The sequence below is a fragment of the Xyrauchen texanus genome, chromosome 12, assembly GCF_025860055.1.
Source record: "Xyrauchen texanus isolate HMW12.3.18 chromosome 12, RBS_HiC_50CHRs, whole genome shotgun sequence".
NCBI lineage: Eukaryota > Metazoa > Chordata > Actinopteri > Cypriniformes > Catostomidae > Xyrauchen > Xyrauchen texanus.
Window position 1 is genome coordinate 24,385,988 of NC_068287.1, and position 26,834 is coordinate 24,412,821.

Here is a 26,834-nt window from a genome sequence, read left to right on the forward strand (position 1 = left end):
TTTATATATAAAGCAAATACTATTCTGTAAGTTTTAAAATGCCATTTTTATTAGTATGTAATAATTATAATTATCTTTATATAAAAACAATGTAAGTCTACATTATGCTGGCAAACAAAGCCAAAACACAAAATCTATGCCAACACTGAAACAGAAAAATGGCTTCAAAGTTAAGATATTCTCACTTTGTTTTCTCTGAATCTGTGCATAGTTCAACCAAATACATTGGTCACAGGGCAGATCATAGTCATAACTATGATACAATTTCAGTCATAACACAATTTGGTAAAATGTATAGTTATTGCATTGCATTATGAGTGTTCCGTGTGCAGTTGTATATACTGGGTTTCGATTTGTGTATGTTCAAGGTTGTAAATATTTTCTGAGGGAAGATTATTATACATACAGTATATGTTGCTGTGATCAAGGCTGATGCAATGCCTGTGTAAAGACACACAGAATTTCGACTGTTCAGAGATTGACAATAGAAACTGTTGATTAGAAGAATTAAATGGGAAAAGTGAAATTGCAATAGCTTGTTAAATAATATCACTTATAATACTTGAACCTGAATAAATTTGATATTTTCACCAGTTTAGAACATAACTTGATAGTGTAGATCTTGCCAATTGTCTTATAATGATTTTTTATTCATGACCTATCGACCTTAGTCAGGGTAGATGGAATATTTCATTTGATGTGAATAAGAATGAGTCTATGACATGAGTGAAAATGCTGTACAATACAAGGCATCTTAATCAAATCACAAAATATAATGTGCCTCCAAATATCCATATGCTGTTGCAGTTTTACTTGGTTCATTAACAGAGAGAATATGCTTTTAGGAATTGAACTCAAGACCTTAGTCACTTAGACCTTAGTATGACCTTAGTGGTTAATTTGAAATCCAAAAAAGAGAGCTTGCACACTTACTGCTCCAAAAAAATAATTTCATTAACTCTACCCACACAAGAGTCGAAGTGTGCGAGCTCTCTTTTTTGGATTTTAGACATTGTTTGGACTTAGCACCTTTACAAACATTGCTCTGGTGTGTGTGTGTTTTTGACATACCGTGGTTAATTTTAAATTCAGCATTGCTCAGTATATTAATCTGATTCAAAATTTTTAGTTGGTTATTTATTTGATTTGATTCTGTTTTCTAGCAATAGAAAAGGTATACAGTAATATAACCACAATAATAAACTGCAATAGACATACAGTGCTATAATAAGACATGGATTCCTGGCGCACTGTCTAATCTCACCTAGGAGTGTTATGTGTCATACTGTCTCGTAACAAAGAAGGTGAGATCCCCAAGTGTGATATACAGGTGATAATGGATGTCAGTGTAGAGATGGAGAGAGAGAGAGAGAGAAAGAATGAAAAGAAAGCAAAACAATTTTCAAAAACATAGTCTTGAACAATGAATACAGTTTTGTCATTAATTTATCCCAAAATGGAATGGGCAGGGGATGACTGCTTAAAAATTAAATACTGAAGGTCAGCCATTATGGCATAACACAGTTCAGCCTTCTTATTAGACAGAAGCCAAGTGGTTTCCTTGGAAACGGCAGATTTATTGACCTTGCACAGTGAAACCATATCAGTTTCAGTACAGGAATGGAAAAATAACACACAGATGCGAGAGATGTACATTTATCTGTTCCCGCCATTTTCCCTCAAATAAGCACAGCTCAACCTGAGCCCTTGGGGCAAGAGTTCACAGATGAGGATCTCACACCCATGTGCACCACCAAGTGTTGAAACTAAGTCACAGCTGCTTTAAAGATGTCATTTGGTGCAACCTCAAGAGCAGTGGCACATGAACCCCCATTGGGTACTTTAGCAGGTTTGAGGGGTTACTAGTAAAGATTTAGATTTTACTTTAAAAAAAAAAAGAAGATAAATTGTGCACTCTGTATTTGTTCCCAATTGCTGAACTTTAAAACAGAAAGAAATTAATAGTTTTTAAAAAACATTTTTAAATAAGCTTTATTTTTATTATCCCCTTTAACTGGACGTAACAGAATATGGTCTGCTGTAGTTTAAGAGTCTGTTTTTCACACGCAGTACTGATAATTTTTTAAAGAGACATTAATATTATTGATTCATCATATTCGGTATAATGTGAGTTTAAAAGGACACATTTCAGGTTTGGGGTCAATAAAGGGGTACTTGAGCCTTACTGATGGGGCTGTGGGGATATGTAAGATGATAATGGTTAGGAAACAGTGCAGGAAGAAGTTTTGCAATGAGGACGTGCCTTGCTTGCATGAATTTACTGTTTGTCTCATTATTTCTTGAACAATTTACTGTATACTACATAATTCAAGGAGAAGCTTCAGTGTGATTCAAGTCTCTTATTGTCTTTCAAACAGGTTTAAAGGGTGACCGGTTTGGCTCGGAGCAATACACACACTCAGAGGTATGTCACTATGACTCATCCAATGACGGGTGGCTGATACTGACGCTGCATATGCTTAACACAGCGGCGAGAGTTGGGTCTGCCTCAGTCTCATATGATTGGACACTGGATGGAATCAAGGTGAATGGAACACAAAGAGCAGGACCTTAACCTGCCAGAGGGAGATGATACACGGTGAGTTGTGTGTGTTTACGATATAGAATGAATGGTAACTAGATGTGGAGCTCAATCACAGTGGGCCCTATTATAAGAGCGCTAAACGCAGCGCTATATACCATAAGTTATAAGCACAAGGTCAATGGGCATGACCATGAACTTTTGGTATTTCCGTGCAAGGATGTGCAAAGTCTATGCACAACTGAGTTTGTGCAACATGCTAAGTGCAATTTAAGAGGTTCTACTCTAGTCCTATATATATTTTGTACTCTAGTCCTTTTATAAGTTTGTAGTGTAAATGGACTGTATGCAATGAATTAGAAGAATAGATATATGAACACATAATTTTGTGCATTTATTGCATCCTTGTTGAATGCGACAGTCCTTTTATTCGCATGGAAAATGGGGTTCAGGATATGAATCTAGGCTCTGTTAAATTATAGAGAATGTAAGTAATATTAATTATTTTCATCTATTGACACACAAATCAAGACTTGTATTAACAGCGTATTAATTATAGGGAGGCACTTCACTTATACTGGTCTATTTTGATTTTGAAAAATGTAATTGAGTTATTGAAACAAAATAATTAACTAAAAAATGTTTCTAAATTCAAATGACACTTTAAACAAAATGAAAGTATAAACAAAATAACGAAGTGGATAAAAAAATTATACCAAATTCAAACATTTTACTCTGTCCAAATTCTTCCACTGGCGCCTTTTGCAGTGACTTAAAAATCACTTTCTGACAACAGGTGAAAAAATACCAATACACATTAAATCATAAATACTTAGAAATACAATTGTAAATATAAATATAATGGGCCTATTCATGAAACTTTAATAAATATATTTCAGTCATACAAACTCTAAGAAAGAATGTGGTTCTCTTACGAGAGGTTCTCTCGTATTGCGTAAGCTAGCTTACGCTACGGGAAAGATTCATCTTTTCTGAGATATTGAAGCCAAAAAATTATCCTTAATTTTGTATCCATTGTCACCGCAGTGCGGCAGCTGCAGACCTTGAGCGGGCTAGCTAGCGAGCTCATTGGTTGCTCTGCGGCAACTGCTGCAGCCTATAGACGAGCTTGGGCGAACTCGCATCCAATGAGAGGCGTCCGCGCGCTCACTGCATCAAAGCCCGCCAAAAAGGGCGTGACTAGAGTGCATATAAGCGTAGTTCGTAGGCTGGAACCCTGATTTTCATCTCTTCAGCGAAGCTCTTCGCATCTCTGAACTGGAAGCCGCATCGCCGTTCGAGGGGCATCTAGCAAGCGTGGACAGCGCTCGAAGAAGCCGGCCGTCTTCGCCACCTTCAGCCATCCTGCGAGCTACGCCATCCGGCGACGTATCCTTTTTTAGAGCAAGCTAAGTTCCTCAGCGAACTTCACAAAAGAGTATTGAGCGTCTTTTTAAAGATGCCTCGCACTTCCTGCGGCTCATGCCACGCTCCTCTCAGCGCCGGAGACCGACACATCATCTGCGCTCTCTGCCTGGGACTGGGGCATGCAGAGCTCGCCCTCGCTGACGGCGGATGCGACCTCTGCGAGGAGCTTCCGATGTCGACCCTCGCGGCTCGACTCGAAGTATGCAAAACCGAGCTGCTGCGCCGCCTTCTGTTTCGCCGCGCCAGAAGAAGCGCCGCTCCCAAAGGCTGCCGGAACCGGTTTTAGAAGCGACTGTCTCGCCGGAGCCCCTCCCTCGAGCATCGCGTTCACCCTCCCCGCCCCCCCGGGATGCGCAGTTGCCGCCGAGCGGCCGCACTGCTGCCACCTCGGAGAGCGAGGTGGAGGACAAAGGCTGCTGTTCCATCATGGCTTCGGACAGCGAGGAGTGGTCACAAGCCTCCTCAACGGCCCAGGAATCCAGCAGGACCCGCGCCGGAGTCGAAGGGGAACTGATACGCCTCCTCACACAGGCCGTCGACCGCCTCGGGCTCGAGTGGTCACCGCCCCCTGAGCAGGCTCCCAACAGACTCGATGGCTGTTTTCTTCAAAGCTCCCTTCCTGCCGGAACTCCACGCCGAGCTCTCTAAATCGTGGAACGCGCCTCTCTCGGCCAGGACTCGATCCCACGTCTCCACCGCTCTCGCTTCAGTGGATGGCGCTGCCGAGAAGGGCTACTCTTCCATCCCCCCGGTCGAGGCTTCGGTAGCAGCACACCTTTGCCCGCCCTCCGCGAGATGGCGGTCTAAACCAGTGTTCCCGTCTAAGGCCTGCAGAACTACTTCCGCCTGTGTTGGCCGCGCCTATTCCGCCGCCGGCCAAGCCGCATCTGCTCTGCATTCCATGGCCGTCTTGCAGATCCTCCAAGCGGACCTTCTTCGGGAGTGGGATGAGAGAGGCAGGCACCCAGAGGCTGTTACAGATCTAAGGAGCGCGACGGACCTCGCCCTTCGCGCCACCAAAACTGCAGCCCAAGCTATAGGGAAGTGCATGGCCTTGCTGACTGTAACCGAGAGACACCTGTGGCTAACGCTAGCCGACATGGGAGAAACTGAGCGCTCCACGTTCCTCAACGCACCGCTCTCTCCGTCCGGTCTCTTCGGTTCCGCGGTAAGTGGCATTGTTGACCATTTTTCGGAAGTCCAGAAAGCCACCCAAGCCATGAATCTCTTCCTGCCTCACCACGCTAGCTCCTCTGCAGGCCGCCCACGTAACAAGCCTCCTGCATGAGCATCTTCACAGCGCCCAGCTCAACAAAGCCAGACTTCCCAGCGCTGACAGGGCGGCCGCCCCAGATTGCGCTCAGACAGCCGCCGTAGACCACCGCCCCCCCGCGGGCCTCGGCCTAAGATTGCGCTGAAACCTGAACAACCAAAGTCCTCCTAGCTTTGTTGAACAAACGACGGCTCAGTCCCGCCGCGGCCGGACCACCGTCAAAGCTTCGCCCCCTGTCAGTCCCCTTCTCTCAGGCTACTGCAGTGGTGAATTTAGCAGCCAACAAGCCGGTGACACTGCCAGCTTGCCTGCACTCAAACGCCGTTTTCAAGGCGACCCAAATAAATCTTGTAAAGAGCAAACATGTCTTATGTGTAGAAAAAGTGCCCACAACCCTGTGTTCGCCCCTACACACAAGCATAACACATCCCGTGCCCCTATCAGAGCACGCTCTCATAAAGCGGTTACGAACCGCTCGAGCGCTAGAGTCAATAAATGCGCCCACGAATAATTCGCGCGCCCATTCTCTGCCCGCTCTGTTACACGGCCAGCAAACATTCCTCTGTGTGTAAGTCCCGTGCCCATGACTATGCTTACGCATCACGTAACAGATGTGACTCTTTCCCCATTCATTCCAATCGGAAGTCACTCACAAAACAGCCTGTTCATGCTGTCTGCGAGCAATCATGCATAAACACACTAAATGCGCTCACACATTTTGTTCAGCTCTGTGTCGCGGCAATCAGAGCTGAATTGGCCATTCACCCTCTAGCGTTACACTTCAAAGCGTGGGAAGCTATTCCAGGGATATCCAAGTGGGTGTTAAGCACAATACAACAGGGCTATTTGCTACAGTTCGATCGCCGCCCTCCTCGCTTCAGAGCTGGCTCGAAACCACTGTGAACACGGAAGCAGCGTGCATGCTTCGTTCAGAAATAGCAAGCCTTCTGTGCAAAAGGGCCATAGAGAAAGTGCCACCCTCTCTGAGCGAGTCGGGGCTTTACAGCCGTTATTTTCTTGTTCCCAAGAAAGACGGCGGCCTCAGACCCATATTAGATCTCAGGGTTTTGAACAAGGTGCTTGCAAAAAGACCGTTCAAAATGCTTACAATCAGGAAACTCCTCACGCATGTGCGCCAGGGGGACTGGTTTATTTCTCTCGATCTGAAAGATGCATACTTTCAGTTCTCCTCAGCCATCTGAACAGTTTGGGTCTTGCAGTCAATTGGACCAAGAGCTCACTACAGCCCAGTCAGACAATTTCCTTCCTTGGGATAGAACTAGACTCCGTGGCAATGACGGCTCGCTTATCTACACAGCACGCGCGCCGTGTTCAGCGACTAGCCGCATCTTTTCAGATGAACAGCCTCACGCCTCTGAAGAAATTCCAGAGAGTGCTAGGTTACATGGCCTCAGCCGCAGCAGTACTTCAGCTGGGTTTACTGCACATGCGCCCGCTTCAGCATTGGCTAAGCACCCGCGCGTCTCGCCGGGCTTGGGCCACAGGCTGCCAGCCCATCAAGGTGACTCAGACCTGTATTTCAGCTCTGCAGCCTTGGACAGTGGCCGAGTGTTATCAGCGAGGAGTGACAATGGGAGCTGTATCTCGCTGAAAAGTCATCTCGACAGACGCGTCCAACACGGGTTGGAGCGCGGTCTCGCGAGGGCTCTCCGGTTTTGGCCTATGGTCAGTTCAGGAAAAGCTCCTTCACATAAATTGTCTGGAAATGATAGCGGTTGAGTACGGCTGCGTCGCTTCTCCGGTCATTCAGGGTCACTACGTCCTGGTCCGTTCGGACAACAGATCTGTGGTATCCTACCTAAACCGTCAGGGCGGTGTCAGATCCAGGAACCTTTTCCATCTGACGGAACGCATACTGAGTTGGTCCCAGTGCCACCTGCGCTCGCTGAGGGCGACGCACGTGCCAGGCCACCTGAACGACGGCCCGGACAGACTGTCCAGAGACAATATTCCCAATATTGGGCGCCTGACCCAGGACTGGCCCAGGTGCCCGCTTTACGCCTTCCCCCCCGTCTCGCTATTGCCACAGGTAATGCAGAGGATCAGGGAAACGCGTCACTCGGTGCTCCTCATAGCCCCGCGTTGGGAGAATCAGACATGGTTCCCGGAGCTTAGCAGCTGTCACTGACAGCGCCGTGGCCCATCCCAGTGAGAGCAGATCTCCTCTCTCAAGCTCGCGGCACAATCTGGCATCCCCACCCAGAGCGCTGGGCGCTGCATGCGTGGGTGATCAACGACTACCCGTCGCTCTGCCAGAAGGAGTAATAAATACCATTATACACGCTAGAGCCCCTTCCACAAGAAGACTCTATGCGTCAAAATGGACTGTGTTCTCATAATGGTGCACCGACAGAGACCTGGACCCGCGGACATGTGGGGTGTCGTCGCTGCTCGTATTTCTACAAGAGCTGCTGGATAAGGGCAGATCCCCATCCACGCTCAAAGTGTATGTGGCAGCCGTTGCGGCGTTCGCTGAACCCCTGCACGGCCAGTCATGGGGAAAAAACGAGCTGGTCATCCGGCTTCCTTAGGGGAGCTAGAAGGATGAACCCCGCGCCCCCATCGGTTCCTATCTGGGATCTTTCTATAGTTCTCGAAACTATGAAAGCCCCCTTTCGAACCACTTCAATCCGTGGATTTGAAATACCTTTCACTCAAAACCGCTTTTCTGACTGCCCTGTCATCAGTCAAATGTGTGGGAGACCTTCACGCGCTGTCTGTCAGCGCTGCGTGTCTTGAGTTTGGACCAAGTGACTCCAAGGTCATTTTAAAACCTAGACACGGCTATGTTCCCAAGGTGATCGGTACTCCTTTCAGAGCACAGGTCATTTCCCTATCGGCGCTACCAGCATCCGATAGTGAACGCGACGCCAATCTCCTTTGCCCAGTCAGAGCACTGAGATTGTATACAGCGGCTCCGCCGCTTTCAGGCGCTCTGAGCAGCTTTCGTTTCGTTCGAGGGCGCACCAAAGGTCTCGCCGCCTCGAAACAGACACTATCTAGATGGATAGTGGACGCTATTGCTGATGCATACGCGTCAAAAGACCTGCCATGCCCGTTGGGCATTAGGGCTCACTCCACTAGAGGCATGGCATCCTCGTGGGCATGGTCCAGCGGGATTCCCATTCACGACATATGTGACCGATCACGGAAAGTAGGGACACAAGTCGGTTTTGGGGCATTTTGAGTTATTCACATATTCTGAAAGTGTAGTCTCCAAGCTTTCCAACGATTTGTAACACATGGAAATCTGACAATATTTGGAGAAGTTGTGGCCATTTGAAGGTGGGCACTCAAAAAAGCTAAAAGGGTAGAAAACGGCCTCAAAAGATTGTGCAGTTCTCACCTCTCTCTGCTGCTGGGAGTGACAATAGGGCTCATTTACATCTCATTTAGATAAGCCATACCCCTGTAAAGCTCCCCCTGTAAAGCACAGGGGGAGCAAAAGGTCAGGAAAATGTGCCATCAAAGAAAAAAAAAGTTTGCAAACAGGTAATAAATAAATGTCTCTTAGCATCTACCGATAAAACTGTATAGGCAACTCTTATGTACACTGAGTGCTTTTCATACAAGAATGTAAAACTAAATTCAGGTGGTTGGTTGATAAAGTGACATTCCACTTTCATCGTTGCTCAGATCGTCTTCAGAATCAGTGAACGCTTGTTCATAAGCATCCGGCTTGTCGAAGAAGTACTTCAAAACATTTTCGTTGTAACGCCACGGTTCAGCTCGCTCTGCGACATTCTTTGCGGCGTCCATCTTCATTGAATTTTGATATCAGATAGAGCCGGCTAGAGCTGCATAATAAGTAGCCACGCTGTTGGGGGCGGGGCAAAGCGCCGCGGCTATTCAGTACGGAAATACACACAGACAATGATACGCCCCTACTGCATGCTAGAATCTCGAAAAACAAGCCGATTTCAACCTCAAAATGTACGCTTTTAAATATACCAATACTGTTATCTCAAACATGGAGAGGCTTCTTCATGATCTCAACTAACAGATTCTGCAAAAAGCGGAAATCACCAATTTTGGAAAAAAACACTTGTTTCTCATTTTGCTCACAAGTTGTGCTGCCGACTTGTGTCACTGGTTTCCGTGACGGGTCACATATGTGTGGCAGCGGGATGGACTTCCCCCTCCACATTTGTCAGATTTTACAATATGGAAGTGCCCGCTCTGCAGGCAAAACTACTAGCGGTTTAATACGCTACAGCTCCCCTGGTGAGCTGCACTGATGGGACACATTCCACACAGACCGGCACCGCCGCTCTGTCGTTCCCTTCCCACTATGTGCTTATATATTACACAAACACTGACCCGCATTCTTGCCAGCCAAATCTTATTTCCCCACTCATAAGGGCTCCCCCGGGTTCCCCCTTAATTCCCTGGGGCTCATACAGTGGATGCTTGGTGCGCACGGCGTTGACAATGGGTTCCCGTAGCGTAAGCTAGCTTACGCAATATGAGAGAACCTCTCGTAAGAGAACGTATCAGTTACCTAACGTAACCTCGGTTCTCTCTAGATGAGGGAACGAGTATTGCGTAAGCTAGCTTACGCTACGGGAAAGATTAATCTTTTCTGAGATATTGAAGCCAAAAAATTATCCTTAATTTTGTATCCATTGTCAACGCAGTGTGGCAGCTGCAGACCTTGAGCGGGCTAGCTAGCGAGCTCATTGGTTGCTCTGCGGCAACTGCTGCAGCCTATAGACGAGCTTGGGCGAACTCGCATCCAATGAGAGGCGTCCGCGAGCTCACTGCATCAAAGTCCGCCAAAAAGGGCGTGACTAGAGTGCATATAAGCGTAGTTCATTGGCTGGAATCCTGGTTTTCATTGACTGAAGCGAAAAGTCGCTCGTGGCGCGAACACGGCCGGCTACGCAATACTCGTTCCCTCATCTAGAGAGAACCGAGGTTACGTTAGGTAACCGATACGTTATGACATATTGAAAAGATATTAGTTTTGGAGGATTATGTGCTGCTGCCCAAATAAACAATCCCTGTGTAGCAGATCTAGGCAGGTGGAAGCTGGGGTGGAAGTGAGTTTCAGATCTATATATAGATCAGTGGATACATCACAAAAATAAATTCAAGCAGTTTAGTTTCTAAATAAGTATAAGCTTTGGTTTAAAAAGAAAACTAATTTATGTTATTAAGGTTAATTTCACTCATTGAATTATTATAAATATATGTAAAAAATGCATTATTATTCAATATGTCATAACAGGTTGCCTGACATATTCGGATATGACATTCAGATGTCTTATCACGATTTACACGTGGTTAGGAGCAGGTGTACATTTTGTCCGTACAAACATTTTCATGAATCAAGAATTTACAAGAATTTATTTCATAAAACAGCTACAACATTTATTGCAATGGACATATTTTGATTCCACTATATTTTCAGAGTTTAGGCATGAACTTTGTTACCATCTGCTGGTGGAATCTCCAACCTGCAAATGAAGAAACTGAGTTTAGACTTTACACTGAAAACAGACATGATATTGAAACATCTTAGAACAATTACCTATTTCTCAGGAAAATAGCAAATTGCGCTTTGCGCCACTTCATTAGCGTACAGTACAATACACCCACAGTTTGTGCGCATACACCCACAGATGGCCACTTGTGCTTTGCGCTGACACTAAAATTGTGCTTAGAATTAGTGCTCTCAAGAAAATGGGATAAAACGTAGTGTGTAGTACTCACAAAAATAGAGCCCAGTAAATAATTTCAAAAAATGGTTCATAACCTGAATAACGGTAACATTTGTGAAAATAAGGCTGTCGATTTAATGCTTTAATTCAGTGGGAATTTTTATAAAAAAAAATAATGCATTAAAAAATAATACAAATAATCATTCCCCCTGTCTCTTTTTAATTTTCCTACCAAAAGAGCAATTCAGTTTGTTTTTCCGATTCACAGTCAGCAGGGGGCAAACAGCGCTACAGTTGTACAGGAAACAAACCAACAGCTGGGCTTAGCAGAGTGCAGAAGACTTGAGATAAGTTTTTTAAAGTTTCAAACTATGTTGAACTTGACACATCCCTCTGACACATATTTACATGACCACCGATAATAGCACAGATGGAACACAAAACACATCCTCTGAAAAAGTCTACGTCTACCTTGGGCAGATGATAAACGCAATTGCTAAATTGATTGCTGTGGACTGTAGGCGAGTGAATGGCTCATGTTGAATAATATGGAAATGTAACAATGCATTGACTTCTAAAGGCACTTTTTGTGTTGTGTAATCACTAGTCTGCCACATTAATGTAATGTATCTGAATTATCTATATTATTATATTATATTACAGTATATATACTGTTGTGTATATAGCCGTGGCCAAAAGTATTGGCAGTGACATCAATTTTGTGTTTGCAAAGTTTTTTGCTGCAGTTGCTGTGGTGTTGATTCACATTGTTTCTAAATTATTGTGCAGAGTGATCAGATGCATTTTAAATAATTGCAAAAAGCTTCATAGGCCAAAAAAATGAACTTTATTACAAAAACCCAAATTTCACAGTTTTTTGGCCCTGGCACAAAATGACCAGCTAACATACATTTATTTACTTTTACATTTATGCATTTGGCAGACCACTAACATCATTTCACTAATCATATCAGCAGCACGTGGGAAAGTGTGAATGAGTACCAGTCAGTTGAAATCACTCTATCATTCTGATTGGATTATAAGAGCAGACTGATTGCTATAAAAGGAGAGAAGAAGTGCTTCCAATCATTGTGGTCTTGTTAGCAATGGTTACCTCTAAAGAAAGATGTGCAGCCTTCATCGCTTTGCATCAAAATGGCCTCACATGCAAGGACATTGCTGCAAAGAATATTGCACCTGAAAGAACCATTTACCGGATCATCAAGAACTTGAAGGAGAGAAGTTCAACTGCAGTGAAGAAAGCTTCAGGACGTCCCAGAGTGTCCAGCAAGCGCCAGGGCCGTCTCCTCCTGTGGAGTCAGCTACGGAATCATGTCACCACCAGTGCAGAGCTTGCTCAATATTGACAGCAGGTTGGTGTTAGTGCATCTGCACGCACAGTGAGGCGAAGACTTTTGGACAATGGCCTGCTGTTAAGAAGGGCAGCAAAGAAGTCTCCAAGAAAAACATCAAGGACAGACTGAAATTCTGCAGGAAGTACAAGGACTGGACAGCAGAAGACTGGTGCAAAGTTATTTTCTCTGCTTGGGACATCTAGAAAATCGATAGTACGGAGAAGAAAAGGTGAACGCTACCATGAGTCATATATCGTGCCAACAGTGAAGCATCCTGAGACCATCCATGTGTGGGGTTGCTTTTCATCCAAGGGAGTGGGTTCTCTGACAATTCTGCCAAAAAACACAGCCATGAATAAAGACTGGTATCAAAACGTCCTGTGAGAGAAACTTCTCCCAACGATCCAGGAGAAATTTGGTGATGATCCGTGCATTTTCCAGCATGATGGAGCACCATGTCACAAGGCAAGCATGATAATGAAGTGGTTCGGTGATCATTACATTGAAATATTGGATCCGTGGCCAGGCAAATCCCCGGATATTAATCCCATAGAGAACCTGTGGACAAGCAGAAGTTCACAAATTGTGATCAACTCTGAGCACTAATAAGGAAAGAATGGATCGCCATCAGTCAGGATTTGGCCCAGAAGCTGATATCCAGCATGCCAGAGCGAATTGCAGAGGTTATGAAGAACAAGGGTCAACACTATAAATATTGACTCTTTGCATACATTGAATGTTTTTGCCAATAAAAGCCTTTAAAACTCATGAAATTCTTATAATTGTTTTCCAGTATTCCATAGAAACATGAAATTATCTACAAATACTGAAGCAGCAAACTTTGCAAAACACAAATTTTATGTCACTGCCAATACTTTTGTCCATGGCTGTACATTAGATTACAATATTAACCGATTGACATCCCTAGTTATGTCATGACTAACCAAGTCATGGTAATTTTAATAAAATACATTCACGTTTTTGAATTTATGGACATTTTGAATTTATGGCAAATGTATGTTTGTACGATAAACAATTTTGAAACTGTGTTGTGCCATCATTTGATTTCCAATGTAATATATTGTCCTGAAACTATATGAGAACCACTGGTCATTCATGGATATATGGAGTCATTACTTTACAGATTTTCTGGAAGCTTTTCAGAACATTTTATAGACTCTCAGTCTTTAACATAACCAAAGCAAATGTGATTGTAATCCAGAATGCCTAATGATTTGTCCAAGTGTATGCTGTGTTTAAGAGGCAGCTGTTAACAGTACACACATATGATTAGATGAGAAAAGGACAAATAGAGAGTGAGATTAGAGTACAAAAGAGAGAGAGAAAGATAGAGATACATAAGCCAGATGGGGCCACTGTGTAGCAAGGGACAATTCAGGACACTCAATCATGACGAAAGTCTGTGGATTGTCTGTGAGCAGTGTCATTGAGGCAGAGAGAGAGAGAGAGTGTGTGTTTTGTGTGTGTGTGTGTGTGTGTGTGTGTGTGTGTGTGTGTGTGTGTGTGTGTGTGTGTGTGTGTGTGTGTGTGTGTGTGTGTGTGTATTTGGAGCTCAAAAGCACGTGTCTCTCTGTGTGCTGCCTCATGGTCGCGCCCTCCCTCCAGCTTTTGAGTTACCGCGTGCACACAACCACACACACTTTCACGCACACAGTTTTAGTCCCCTGTTGGTCAGTTCTGGAATTATTATGCAGCTAGAGAAGCTTCAGGCGGTTCGCTGTAAGGCAGAGTTGTCCCAAGCCCTTCTTCGCCTCGACTTGCCTCGCCATTGAAATAAGCCGCTATAATTTGATTAGCAGAAAGCTTCACTGAAATGCTTATTCACTCCAAGCATGCACACTCATCTCAAAACACCTCAGCCACCTCTCCATCTGTTCTCCTCAAAAGCATTTGCTGGAATTAAAAGCACGAAGTCGAACCGTGATGTCCTCTCATGGACTTTGCTTTGATGTGTCGTCAGCTTACATGTATCTTTAACCACAAGATTAAAGACGAAATAGTCTGACATTTTTACCTTGTTCATGCCTAAACAAATGCAGCAAATCTGTGTCTTTTTTTATCTAGTCAAATTGATGTAAATCCATTTGTGAAAATGGTTTATATGTAACAGTTTTTCATTACAAACGATAGCATAACAGCATGAATTAGAGAACTTCTTAGTATTCGGTAAGTATTTGCTTTAATGACAGGCTGGCATGCACTGAAAAAAAGTGCTAACCTGCAATTGTTACCTTTCTATTTCTACTTGATCTAACCCATTAAATTGCTTTTGTTGGTGTCACCTGTTTTGTCAGGTTGATTTAGTCAGATTATTTCTCATTTGATTAAAAAGTTAATTTAGATGTTTGTAACCACATGAACACACTTTTTAGACAAAACCTTTTTACAGTCTGGACTCCGTATTTTTTTACATCATCAATGTTTTATTAATTCAAAATCCTAAGACTTTCTCTGTTTATTTCCGTATAGATTGTGAATGCCAGATTTTTTATGTCGACTTTTGAATCCCACTGTATATATATATATCCACATTTACAAAGTAGCATTCCCATAATGCTTGACAATGCTAATTAGCTTGCTGTCTTTGATGGAGAGCTTAAACACAAGGCTCAACTCAAGCTCTGAATTCCCTTCTTGACTACTTATTTAATGAAGATTATATAATATTTTATAAATAATATAAGTGAATAGAAATCGGGTTGGAGTGATGCTGGAATAGTTGCGTAACCAGTAAGTGAATCGTTGCTCTGAACGTGTATGTTGTGCGTTCTACTCAAACACATTTCTATTGATGATTTATTTATGAATGTATTAATATTCTATAAACTCTGCAAAAGCTGAATGTTACTATCTGGAATGTGAGCAAATGACAACATTGTAGCAGGCAGTTTTGACTGATGAGTCCATTTGTACTAAGGGAGGATGCTTGGCTTTATTGTATCCGATTTTGTCAGATGAAAACCGAGAGAGAGAGAGAGTGATGAGGAAGATGAGAGCAGAGTGTTCTGGATGGAGAAGAGGTGGGGCTCACAGAACACTAGTGGAACAGGGATCTCTGATGCACTGGAGTAGTGGCAGAAAGAGGGATGTGATGCAAGTGTGTGTGTGTGTGTGTGTGTGTGTGAAGATGGAGGGGGTGGAGGAGAGAAGTTGCATCCTACCAGCTCAGAGTCCCTGTTCCTGCAGATAGATTGCTGACAGCTTGGCAAGAGGAGGGAAACGGCAATTATGCACATTTTACAACCCCATTATGCCAACAGGTTAGAAGATCTCATTTTTTTTTTCACTATCTCCCTCCCACCCTATACTCTATGTTGGTGTTTTTTCAGTTTTCTGTTAATGTATAGGAGATCGCTGATTGTCATGTGGACTTTGTGATGTAACAGTCAGGGAGGGAAGATCGAAAAGACATCAGAGTAGCAGAAAGGCTGTTGTAGATGTTGTTAATGTCAGTGTTTTTTTCTTCTTTTTTTTTTAATAAACCTCAAATCCCACATGGCTGATGATGCATGCATGCTTTTGATTATATTGCATTTAATTGCAGGGATGCATTTAGATTAGGTTATTCGGGCATCATGTTTGCAGTCATTTTGCTTTCAGTTTCAAAGGAATTGATGTTATCTATGACATTGCATGTTGTTGTTGATTAGATTTGTGGTGAAATCTAGTGTTTAAACAGAGACCATATGATGATGTATGGTTTACTAGTGAAATCAATATATCTTTATATAGAATAGAATTAATAAGAATAAGTGTTTAGTAGGTTTTGAATATTGTGTGTCTGAGTGTTGAGCTCCACATACACAAGTATTGCCTCAGCTGAACTGGACTGTGTGCATGTTCAAGGGGTATGTGTCAGGGTTTACCTTGTAGTGCATTTCCAGGGAGTTCATAACCTCCACACTCAAACAGAGACATTTTTTGTTTTTCGCTACACACTGGGATACTTTACATGAAAGAGTTGCTTGTGTGTTTTATTGTGTAATTGCAGTCTTGAAGGCAGTCACATTCACTGAACACATGACAACTTTTAAGGTTTTGTGGTGAATATGTGGTTTGATATATTGCTGTTCTTTTGGTTTTAGAAGGTGATGCAACACTCTATTAAATGACTAATTATGGCAGTCTGCTAAGAGGTAAAATTATTAATGAAAACAAAATGAAAACAGTGCCACCACATGGCCAAATATATATATATATATATTTCACCAACCTCAAGGTAATGTGAAACACTGATAGCAATACATTTTACTTCAGTCTCATGGCAGGGTAAATCAAATTGGGCTGCAACTAACGATTATTTTGATAATTGATTAATCTTTGATTATTTCTTCGATTAACTGGATACATAAATTACTGTTATTTCCTGTATTTTATTACAATATTTTTTTTTAAATAGAAATGATAAAGGGCGTAAGGATTTGGTTCGATTTACATTACTGAATTCATGATTCTATACGCTAACAAAACTTTAAACAAATCCTGAATCATGAAAAGCTACGTTTGAATTTATTATTATTATTACTTTCAGTGCATATGCAAAACAGTTCATTTCATTACTTGGAAAACATTGTAGAACAAAAACTATTAAAAAAAAATACAGTTCATTAAAGTGTAAAATAATCCATGTGGGACAAAAAAATCAGCCCAGCAAAGGGCAATGGTGACACCAGAATAGAAATATTAATTATTCTGCCCAGTTAGATTTGTACACTGTCACTGATTACATATATTTGAGGTAATATAAATTAATATTGTAGGTTTTAAAATAGTACTGTCGCTGATTACATTTTTCTAAACAATTATTTTCAAAAATATCTGTATGTTTATCCAGTAAATAATGTTTGCCATAAATGTACTAGTGAAATCAGACATTACATTTGGCATTATCAGGACAATCAAATATCAGGACCCTTATCATTATTGTACATTATATTCAGCATTATATACCGTTTAATATAATACAATCATCTGTAAATTCTCAGTTTCACTCTCGCGCTGAAAAGTCTCATCCCGGTGCTCACAGTATTACATGCGTTTACATGATGAGAAAAGATCTAAAACACTTTAAACTGCACACTTTGACCTCATCAGCGTGACATAAATAAAAGCAGCACAACTGATTACATTGAAAGTAAAAACGTGGTATGTTGTTGCACAAGTTTAATCAAAGTGATTGCTCTCCATTTCCCCATTGCTATCGGTTTGATTAACGTGGATGTGCACGCTCGCTTGCTCAGTGAAGTTTGAGAGTCGTGGTTAGAACAAACAGTTTTGCGAAATACGCGGAAATATGCATCTGATTTTGAATTCATTACATTTATATTTTATTAAAAAACAGCAGTAAAATGTAAGTCATGTGCTGGAGAGAAACAACTCTTAAGCACATCAATCACTCTTTCAACGCACCTGATGCTGCAACCGCTCCACATTAAACTGTATGCTTATTGTGATTTTCTTTGGTGTTTATAAAGTGCTGGACAACTTGGGTCATGGTTTTTACCGCTTCAGCTTATCTCCATTGTTTTTCAAATTAGTTTCATCATGCAACACATTTTCCACCGGGTTGTAAAGTGACATCACTGACAGTGCTTCTCCGTGCTTGCGGCATATATCCAACTAATCGATAATGAAATTCGTTGTCGATGATTTCCATTTTCGATTAATTGTTGCAGCCCAAAAATCAAACAAACTTTTTTATTTTCATATTTTATTTTCAAGTACATTTATTTTACTATAATTTGTGTTATGTTACCTTGGAATAATAAAAAAAATCCCTAGTCACTGCTGCAATTAGGTTTCAAATACATCTGCTGAGGGAGTGATGGTAAATTTGGCATCTTTCTCTCTTCACATGCCATATATTCGACAATTTGACAAATATATATATTTTTTTAGCTGTTGGGAATGCAAAAGTAATATTCGCTGTACCCCGCTATAGTTTACCTCTTCAAACCCGGTTCAAAAATGGCTAACATCAACTTTTCTGAAACTAACAGATTTCACAATGAAACAAACAGATTTCAGACATTTTGTTACACGAACTAGGAAACCTTTTTACCAGGCCTTCATCATTACTGTTTTAGCCTTGTCTCAGACCCAGACTTTCAATATTAATCTATGAAAATCCATTATAAAATACAAAAGAATTACTTGTTTAAATATATGATAATCTCAACAAAGTGTAAAATAAACAAATTGTTTAAATATTTATGGTGTAAAAAACATTTCTATCCATCCATCCATCTTCAACCGCTTATCCGACGTCAGGTCCAACAGGGGGCCCCAAACTTTCCTATCCCGAGCCACATTAACCAGCTCTGACTGGGGGACCCCGAGGTGTTTCGAGGTTTCTCCAATGGGTGGTGGGCCCAAGGGATGTAGAGGGGGGTGTCACGTCGCTTCTTTAGGATGTGCCCAGCCGGGCTCCGTGACAAGCCCGGCCACCAGGTGCTCGCCGACGAGCCCTCCGTCTGGGCCTGGCTCCAGACGGGGGCCCCGGGCTTCCTCTGGGCAGGGTAACTCCTCCTCTTGCTGTTTTTTTCCATGGAGTCTTTGTGAATCATTCTTAAATAGTCTGGCCCCCTCACCTGAGACCACTTTGCCTTGGGAGACCCTACTAGGAGCACCTGCCTCCAGACAACTCAGCCCTCAGGATCATAAGGGCACATAAACCTCTCCCCCATGATAAGGTGATGGTTCCCGGAGAGGCCATTGACATTTCTATACATTTTTCAAAAATTATGACTTTCCCATGGTTGTGGTGTCATTTCCACCATACTAAACAATTTTGCCTCTAAAAATTTTTTTTTTCATATGATAGTGTAATTGTTTACAAAGTTGACAAAAGTATCAGCTAAATAGTTCACCCAAAAATGAAAATTCTCTCATTATGTACTCACCCTCATACCATCCCAGATGTGCATGACTTCCTTTCTTTAGCAGAACACATTTGAAGAAAATAGAAAAATTTCTCTGCTCATTAGGTTCTTATACTGCAAGTGGAAGGTAACACGATTTCTTATGCTCCAAAAACTTTTAGTGCGAAAAAGATCAATATTTAACTACTTTATAAATAATCACTTCCGTTAAAGTTGCGAAACATAACCATTTTCATGTAATATTAAACTTTTTTACGTGTGAACGGCTTGTAAACTTAAAAAATGAGCCCTTCCTGGACTTCCTAGGTTGCCTATTAAAGCCTGTAGACTTTTATAGGCAAGACTGCGAAGGGAGCGGGTCGCTTTTGCCAGGAAAATCCAATCCATTTATGCATGCTCCCGAGAGCCTTGCCTCAGACAATAGCTTGTCTTCCACTATTCAACAGTGACAACAAACTGCAACACTAGGTAATGTTATCTTAGAGATAGATTCCAGCAAACGGCCAGCTACCAGCATAATACCGACTCCTACACAAACTCAGAGTAAGCAAAATAAAACATTTATCTACTGAATCCAATCTGGCTAAGAGGGAATGTGATCGTGGTCGAGCGAAAACTAGAGTGAAAATCATCAGGGTATTTGATCTCTGGAGGGACATTCGTTCGGTTTTGGGGATTGTGGAGGTTACCTCCTCCCCCATCCCCCCCAGAATGCAAAGCAGAATGCAAAGCAATGCCAACAGAGGTAGAGAGTGTCAGCTTCAATAAATGGAAAGTTGCCATGCCATCGCTGAAAAGACAGCGTGACCTCAGCCCTCTCATGAACGTGCATACTGATGCTTACCTGACGTGATGATTTATAGTTAAAAAGCACTTAAATATAGATTTGTTCCCACACCAAAAGCAATCGTATCACTTTATAAGACATTAATTTAACAACTGTAGACATATGGGTGCTATTAATGCTGATTGTCTGCTTTTTGGACCATCAAAAATAGTGTTACCATCCACTTGCCTACTGGGCTATGGTATTTTTCTATTTTTCTTCAAATGTGTTCTGCTGAAGAAAGGAAGTCATGCACATCTGTGATGGCATGAGGTTGAGTAATGATGAGAGAATTTTCATTCAGTTTCATCACTATCCATTTAAGCAAGCTGTAAGATGAAATATAAGTGATGATTGAAGAAAACTAAGAAATCAAGCTATAATTTTACTAAATCATGTAAAAAGTTAGAAAATATTATTTAATTGTGTGTATTAATGATACATAAAATGCAAGCTATGAAATAAGCCTCAGCAATACTAAATGGTTTGTCAATAAAATGTAAAAAATTGAATTTCCATCACACAATACAAAATTTGAGATATGGTGGTAATGATATGGTGAGAATTTCTTTTATTTTTTTAATTAAAAAAATTAGATACTTTTCCCATGATGCATGCACATATACTGTTGGATATTGTTATTAAACATTAAATAATAAGAACATTGTTAAACTATTAAAATAATAATGGCTATAATGCAAATTATATAGCAATCTATTTTACAAACTTTAGATTTTCTATAGTTTGGCAAAATTTCAATTTATCGCCCCCTCCCCGTCTCTCTCTTTTTCTCCAGGTGGCCAAATGGAGTGAAGAGGAAAAGAAAGAACAGTCAATGCTCTATGAGCATGTCTGGTAAGGATTTTGCATCTAGTGGCAACATTTTGGGCTTATAATGGATTGTGTGTGTATGAACGTATGCTCCTGATTCAAATGCAATGATAGATGCCCAATTTGTGTGTGTTACTCCTTTATCTTAGACCCTGTTTCCACCTGGTATTAAGATGTGTCTCGTGTGATCCGATCACATGTGGTCAAGTGAGACATATCGCTGTTTACACCTGGTCACTTAAATGCGTCTCCAATGACCACTTGTGTTTGGATTTGGAGGTGAGGGTCTCTGTTTCATGACCACATACATCAGTCACTATGTTATTGTGTTACTGCATGATAATAAAGCGCAACAAAGTCAGAAAAGACAAAGAAAGCAAGACCCTGTTTAGATCTGTATTTAGGGCTGACCACATGTGATCGGATCACCCTAAACGCATCTTAATACCAGGTTGAAATGGGGTCTTTTAGTAATCATACATTTTACTGACAATCAGAGTTGTAAAGATTTCTGGGTCTCTTGGGATTGTAGAAGTGATCCAGCTTGTATGTACATGTGTGTGTGTATTCTGCTCATCTGTGCATGTGTGTGTGTATTCTGCTCATCTAGTGAAGAGCATCTCTGTTCCAGGGTATGTTCCCAGCTACCTGGATAAAGATGAGCCATGTGTGGTGTGCGGGGACAAAGCTACAGGCTACCATTACCGCTGCATCACATGTGAGGGCTGCAAGGTGAGATTCTAAATCCTTGAGCACTCTTAACATATCATTTTATATGTTTATAATTTTTTTAAACTTATTTTAGCATCTGTTCTAGCAATATGCGTGACGTCCTGAGTATACATAACATGAACATACAAATGGAAATAGCTTCATTGGACACAGGGAGTTCTAAAATACAATTGCACACAGCAGCCACAGGTGTTGTATGATGAGTTTATGGCTAAAAATGCGGAAACAGTCCAGCAGCGGGAGAGACACGTGCCTTTTCAGCATGAGAAATGTTCCTTTGAAGTGTGAAACTGATCTGCTCTGACAGCACAAGAGAAAATGTAAATTTGACAAAGATTTAATGAGTGTGCCATATTAATCTACTAATATATATATATATATAGAGAGAGAGAGAGAGAGAGAGAGAGAGAGAGAGAGAGGTCGCTGGGTGAATGTAAGGGTCTTATTTTGAAGTTCTTTTTTTCTTGTTTTCCTTGTCAAGTCATGTGACATTCTGTTTCCCTCATGTGCATGTGTCTTGTTCTCATTGGTTTATTGTCTTGTTAACTTGTTATCAGTCTTGTCTTTTCATTGGTTCATGTTTTAGTAGTCTTGTTATCTTGTTATTAGTTTAGTCTTGTCATTGGTTGTCTTTGTCATGTGTTTCCCTTTTCAGTGTATTTAAAGCTACACTATGTAACTTTTTTTGTTAAAAAAATAACAAAATGTTATTAATGAGAGAGTGCAACAAAAATCCATCTTCTAAACCATGTCTTGCTAAACCTATAATAATGATATTATAGAGCTGTCAGGACAGATTTCATGGGAAAATGCATACATATGCCATTTGCCTGTGCGTGTTAATGACGTCATATCCATACACAGAGAAAATAAGATCCGGCTACTTTAGTGCGTGTGTGGGAGTAGCTGAAAATTGACCATGGATCATTCAAAATGGCAAACCTCCAGAGAATCACCGTTTGTAAAAACAAACAAAAAACAAAAACAAACAGAGTATAGTCTACAAGCAAAAAGTAAAGAGACAGAGCATGTAATAAAACCCAAATCAACATCGGTGTGGCTTTTCAGAGGTGGCGACAACTTTTAAAGGATTTAAAATCTTATACACAACAGATAAGATATTTTATTGATATTGTTTATGTATAATTGTGTAATCACACACACACACACACACACACACATTTGTTTGTGTGTGGTGAAATACAATAATTATACTGTAAGTAGAACAGAATTTTGCACTTGCTAGCACACGTGTGCATTTTCTTTATTATGGCAATCATTTATATAAATAAATCCTTTAGTCCTAGGCTTGAAATTATGTTGACCACTGTTTGGTAACAATGACAATCTATAAATAAGTTACTACCATTGTATATTTGACCAAAATATCTTGCATTTTATTTTCAATATAATATATAATAAAATAAAATTTTACAATATTTTACCTTATCAGACTAGCAGTCGTAATATCTAATGATAACGAACGTTGCCTAACTTTTGTAACGTCATTTATTTCAAAACATCAATGTCTCCAATAACTCAAAACAACAGCATGTGATATGGCACTTATCTGCTCAGATGACATGTTTTTGGATATCCGTCTTTAACTTTATTTCGTTATTTATTTGTCCATTCACTCTAAGGTGTCCTGTATTCTTGTGTACACCAGTCTCTCAAAACACATTCATCCACGCAGAGGAGCAGGGCCGAACCACAACCAAAACAATGTTCTTCTGCAAGACACATGCAGTTTTATTTTTTAACAAATAGAGGGTCAAAAGTTGCATAGTGTAGCTTTAAGCCCTCTTGTTGCTACAGTCCCTGGTCGAATATTGTTTGGTTGTAACTCCGTTTCATGTTCTGATACCAGCACTGTAAATATACTGCATTTGGGTTCACGCTTCAGCTACTTCATCTCCTTCTGTTCCTGTCTTCAGCCTGCCAGAATGTTACAGAATAATGCTGAACATTATGTATGTGTAACAGGGTGGGCAAGGAGGAGGCAGCAGAACAGTCAACATAACTTTAATGACATTGTCACGTATTCCCTGTTTGTGTTCTTGTTCGAATTTAGTGCACTATCCAGACTGCTCTCTGGTGGTTTTCTTCCAGACCGGTCTGAATAGTGCACTGAAGGAACTGATGCCTCTAGCTGATCCTCAATGGACACTCTGCGAATATGTGGAGAAGGCTCTGGAACTTTGCGGATCCCTTTACACAGTTGATTATGGCGGGAACCCCCGGCCAAAACCTGCATCTTCTGCTCCCTGCTCCAAGCCTTTCACGGCTCCTTGCTCCAAGCCTTCCACGGCTCCATGCTTCAAGCCTTCCATGGCTCCTTGCTCCAAGCCTGCCAAGGCCAATTAGCCAGCGCCCACGCCTGTGGCCTGGTCTGCTCCCTGGTCTAGTCCTTTGTAGTTTCCCCTATGTGGGTTTTCCCCAGGTGTTCCTCATTCCCTTGTTTGCCCTTGTGTATTTAAGCCCTTGTTTCCCCTGGTTTCTTTGTCAGTCTTCACATGTGTTGTCATGTTTTGTGCCTGGTTTCCTGTGTTTTCTTTCCTTTTATTCTGAGTTACCTTGTTCATCGTTGTTTTATTAAAAGCTGCATTTAGATCCTCATTTCTCGTCTGCCTCGTCACAGACATAAATCAACTTAAACATAAATTCACTCTCTCTCTCAAACTGGCGCCTCAGGCTCATCTTTATCCCCCTTCCGGCTGATTAGGACGCTTCAGCGCAAGGTGTGCATCCTCATAGCCCGGCAACGCCCTCCTCCTCGTCACAGTATAATAATGCTATGGGGGAATATAATCCTAATGTCAAATGTTATGACTGATTTGATTTCACCCGTAATTTATTATTATTTAATAGGATATGCACTTTGATTAAATATGAATATTTAGATGTAATCGGAGACAATACTATTTTAAAATATTTTAAATGTTTGTAATCAGTGACAGTTATAGTTATTAGTTAATATTTACATTTGGTGCCACCATTGGCCTGTTCTGGGCTGTTTTTAGTCCAAGTACATCTCTGCTGGGCTATGTAGCACTTTTAAGAACAGTACTTTAACCTACATTTTTAAGGAAACAAACTGTTTGCTTGTCTATAAAGTAGTAATAATAATACAAAACTTTCTTGGTTCAAGCTTAGTTTAAAGAATCGTGAAACAAACCGAGCTGTGAGTTCAGTATCATGAACCAAATCGTGATATGTGTGAACTGTTACATCCCAAGTACATATTCATTCATTGATTCCTTCTTCTCCCAGGGTTTCTTCAGGAGAACTATACAGAAGAATCTTCACCCATCCTATTCCTGCAAGTATGACGGCTGCTGCATCATTGACAAAATCACCCGCAATCAGTGCCAGCTGTGCCGCTTCAAGAAGTGCACCTCGGTGGGCATGGCCATGGACTGTAAGTGTTCACACACACATTCACTAAAACTGCAAAAAAATCAATATCACTTTCATAATTGTCATTATAGACCTTATTCACAACAGCGGCATCTTTGATTTTTGACGTGAATAAAAACAAGGCTTTGAGGGATAGACTTACTCATCCACTGTATAAAGCTGAATTTTAATAAAATCTAATTTTCCACAACACATTTTTTCTAGACTTTTTTGTCAAGTGAAATGTCTTGGAAAGATGTTTTATTTATTTCATCAGTGAAACAGTCCAAAATGCTTTAAACAACAGGACAACCCATCAAAGTGTCACAAAGGCGAGACAAAGAGACCCAAGAGCAAAGGAACAGTTCAAAGGATTTATTAACAGTAAATTATAACACCAGGTGAAGAGTGGAGATCCCAGCACCAACTGCAGTAGAAGGTGATGGGTGTGTTTGTCGATGAGTGTGTGTCAACCACGCAATAAGCAGATCCATAAGGAATCCTTAGTGAAAAGTATATTCCTGTGTGCGTTGGGGTAGTCAGGAGCAGTTTGTGAGGAATCCTCCATTAAAAAGATGTAGACAAAGAGAACAGGCGTACAGCAAACTGGAAGACAACCACACTCCTGACATGTGGGCAGAGATGGCAACCAAAACAGATACACGAGACAGGACCAATTAGGCAGAGAGAGCAAGGTGAATTACTTCAACATCAAACAACAATCTAGCAAAGAACATGACACAATGAAGGGCTTGAATTGTCAGTGAATTAGTGGAGAATCAGGTGCTGTTAGCACACTAATTAGTGGCGTGATCAGCGTTTCCATGGGAACAATCAGTGTGGAACCATGACAGTAGCCACCAGATGGACCGCCACCAGAATAATGACCTTGGCGATGAATGGTAAATGGGGTAGGGGAATGAAAAGAGCCACCTTCCAGAACTGGTCCACAACAGTCAAAGTGAATGTGTTGCCATGCGAAAGGGGGAGACCCGTTATCAAATCCATGGCTATGTGCAACCAGGGTTTCAAAGGGACTGACAGTGGTTGGAGGAGCCCAGCCAAGGGGTTTATTGGAGGTCTTACTAGTAGCGCAAATGGGACAAGCGGCTACAAACCGGCGTATGTCATGCACTAGCGATGGCCACCAGAATCACTGTCTAATTAGCATCTTGGTGCAAGCCGCCCAGAGATAACAGGCGACATTGAATGAGTGGCACCACTGTAGGACGTGCATCCGAACTGATCATGGAACTAATGACCAGTTTGCTGGACACGTAGCAGGAGGCGCGTTGTTTTGCGAATATTGAGACAATGAATTGGACTTTATCTTAGAGCCCGAACGATACGAAGTGAAGATGCGAAGTGAAGAAGTTGAAATGGGTGAAAAATAGTGCTCAGTGAGCCTGTCTAGAGTTAAGACATTTAGAGCTACGAATGAACTCTACGTTCTTATGATCAGTCCAGATCACGAAAGCTACACCCGAACCCTCTAACCAATGATGCTACTTGCCTAATGCCAGCTGGACAGCCAGCAATTCTCTGTTACCACGTCATAGTTCCGTTCAGCTGGTGAACCCCACGAACAGAACCAACTCTAAATGAAAAGCGCACTTTTCTGCCTTGACGAACAGCAGATTCTCTAGCAGTCACTGAAGCACCTGCCTGATGTGCTGAACATGGTCCTGGATATTCTGAGAGAAGATCAGAATATCAACTAAATGGACAAACACAAAATGGTCAACCATATCCCTAAGCACATCATTCACGGGCCTCTGGGAGACGGCTGGGGCACTGACCAATCTGAAAGGCATAACCAAATATTCGAAGTGCCCCTATGGGTGTTAAAAGCCATCTCCCAC

The 26,834-nt window shown here is 41.7% G+C and overlaps 1 protein-coding gene across 2 annotated transcripts in view; it reads left to right on the forward strand.

Annotated features, from left to right (window-relative positions):
- LOC127652744 (thyroid hormone receptor alpha-A-like) overlaps positions 1-26,834 on the forward strand; it is a 79,592-nt gene that overhangs the window by 31,669 nt on the left and 21,089 nt on the right. The window contains exons 2-6 of one of the 2 annotated variants that reach the window (XM_052139092.1): positions 2,379-2,425; positions 2,490-2,599; positions 20,807-20,865; positions 21,452-21,573; positions 24,847-24,994. In XM_052139092.1, coding sequence (XP_051995052.1) covers positions 2,550-2,599; positions 20,807-20,865; positions 21,452-21,573; positions 24,847-24,994 — 379 coding nt within the window. In that variant the 5' untranslated portion in view covers positions 2,379-2,425; positions 2,490-2,549. Of the gene's footprint in view, positions 1-2,378; positions 2,426-2,489; positions 2,600-15,531; positions 15,564-20,806; positions 20,866-21,451; positions 21,574-24,846; positions 24,995-26,834 lie in introns of those variants that run through there. The other variant, XM_052139093.1, reaches the window with a different exon arrangement.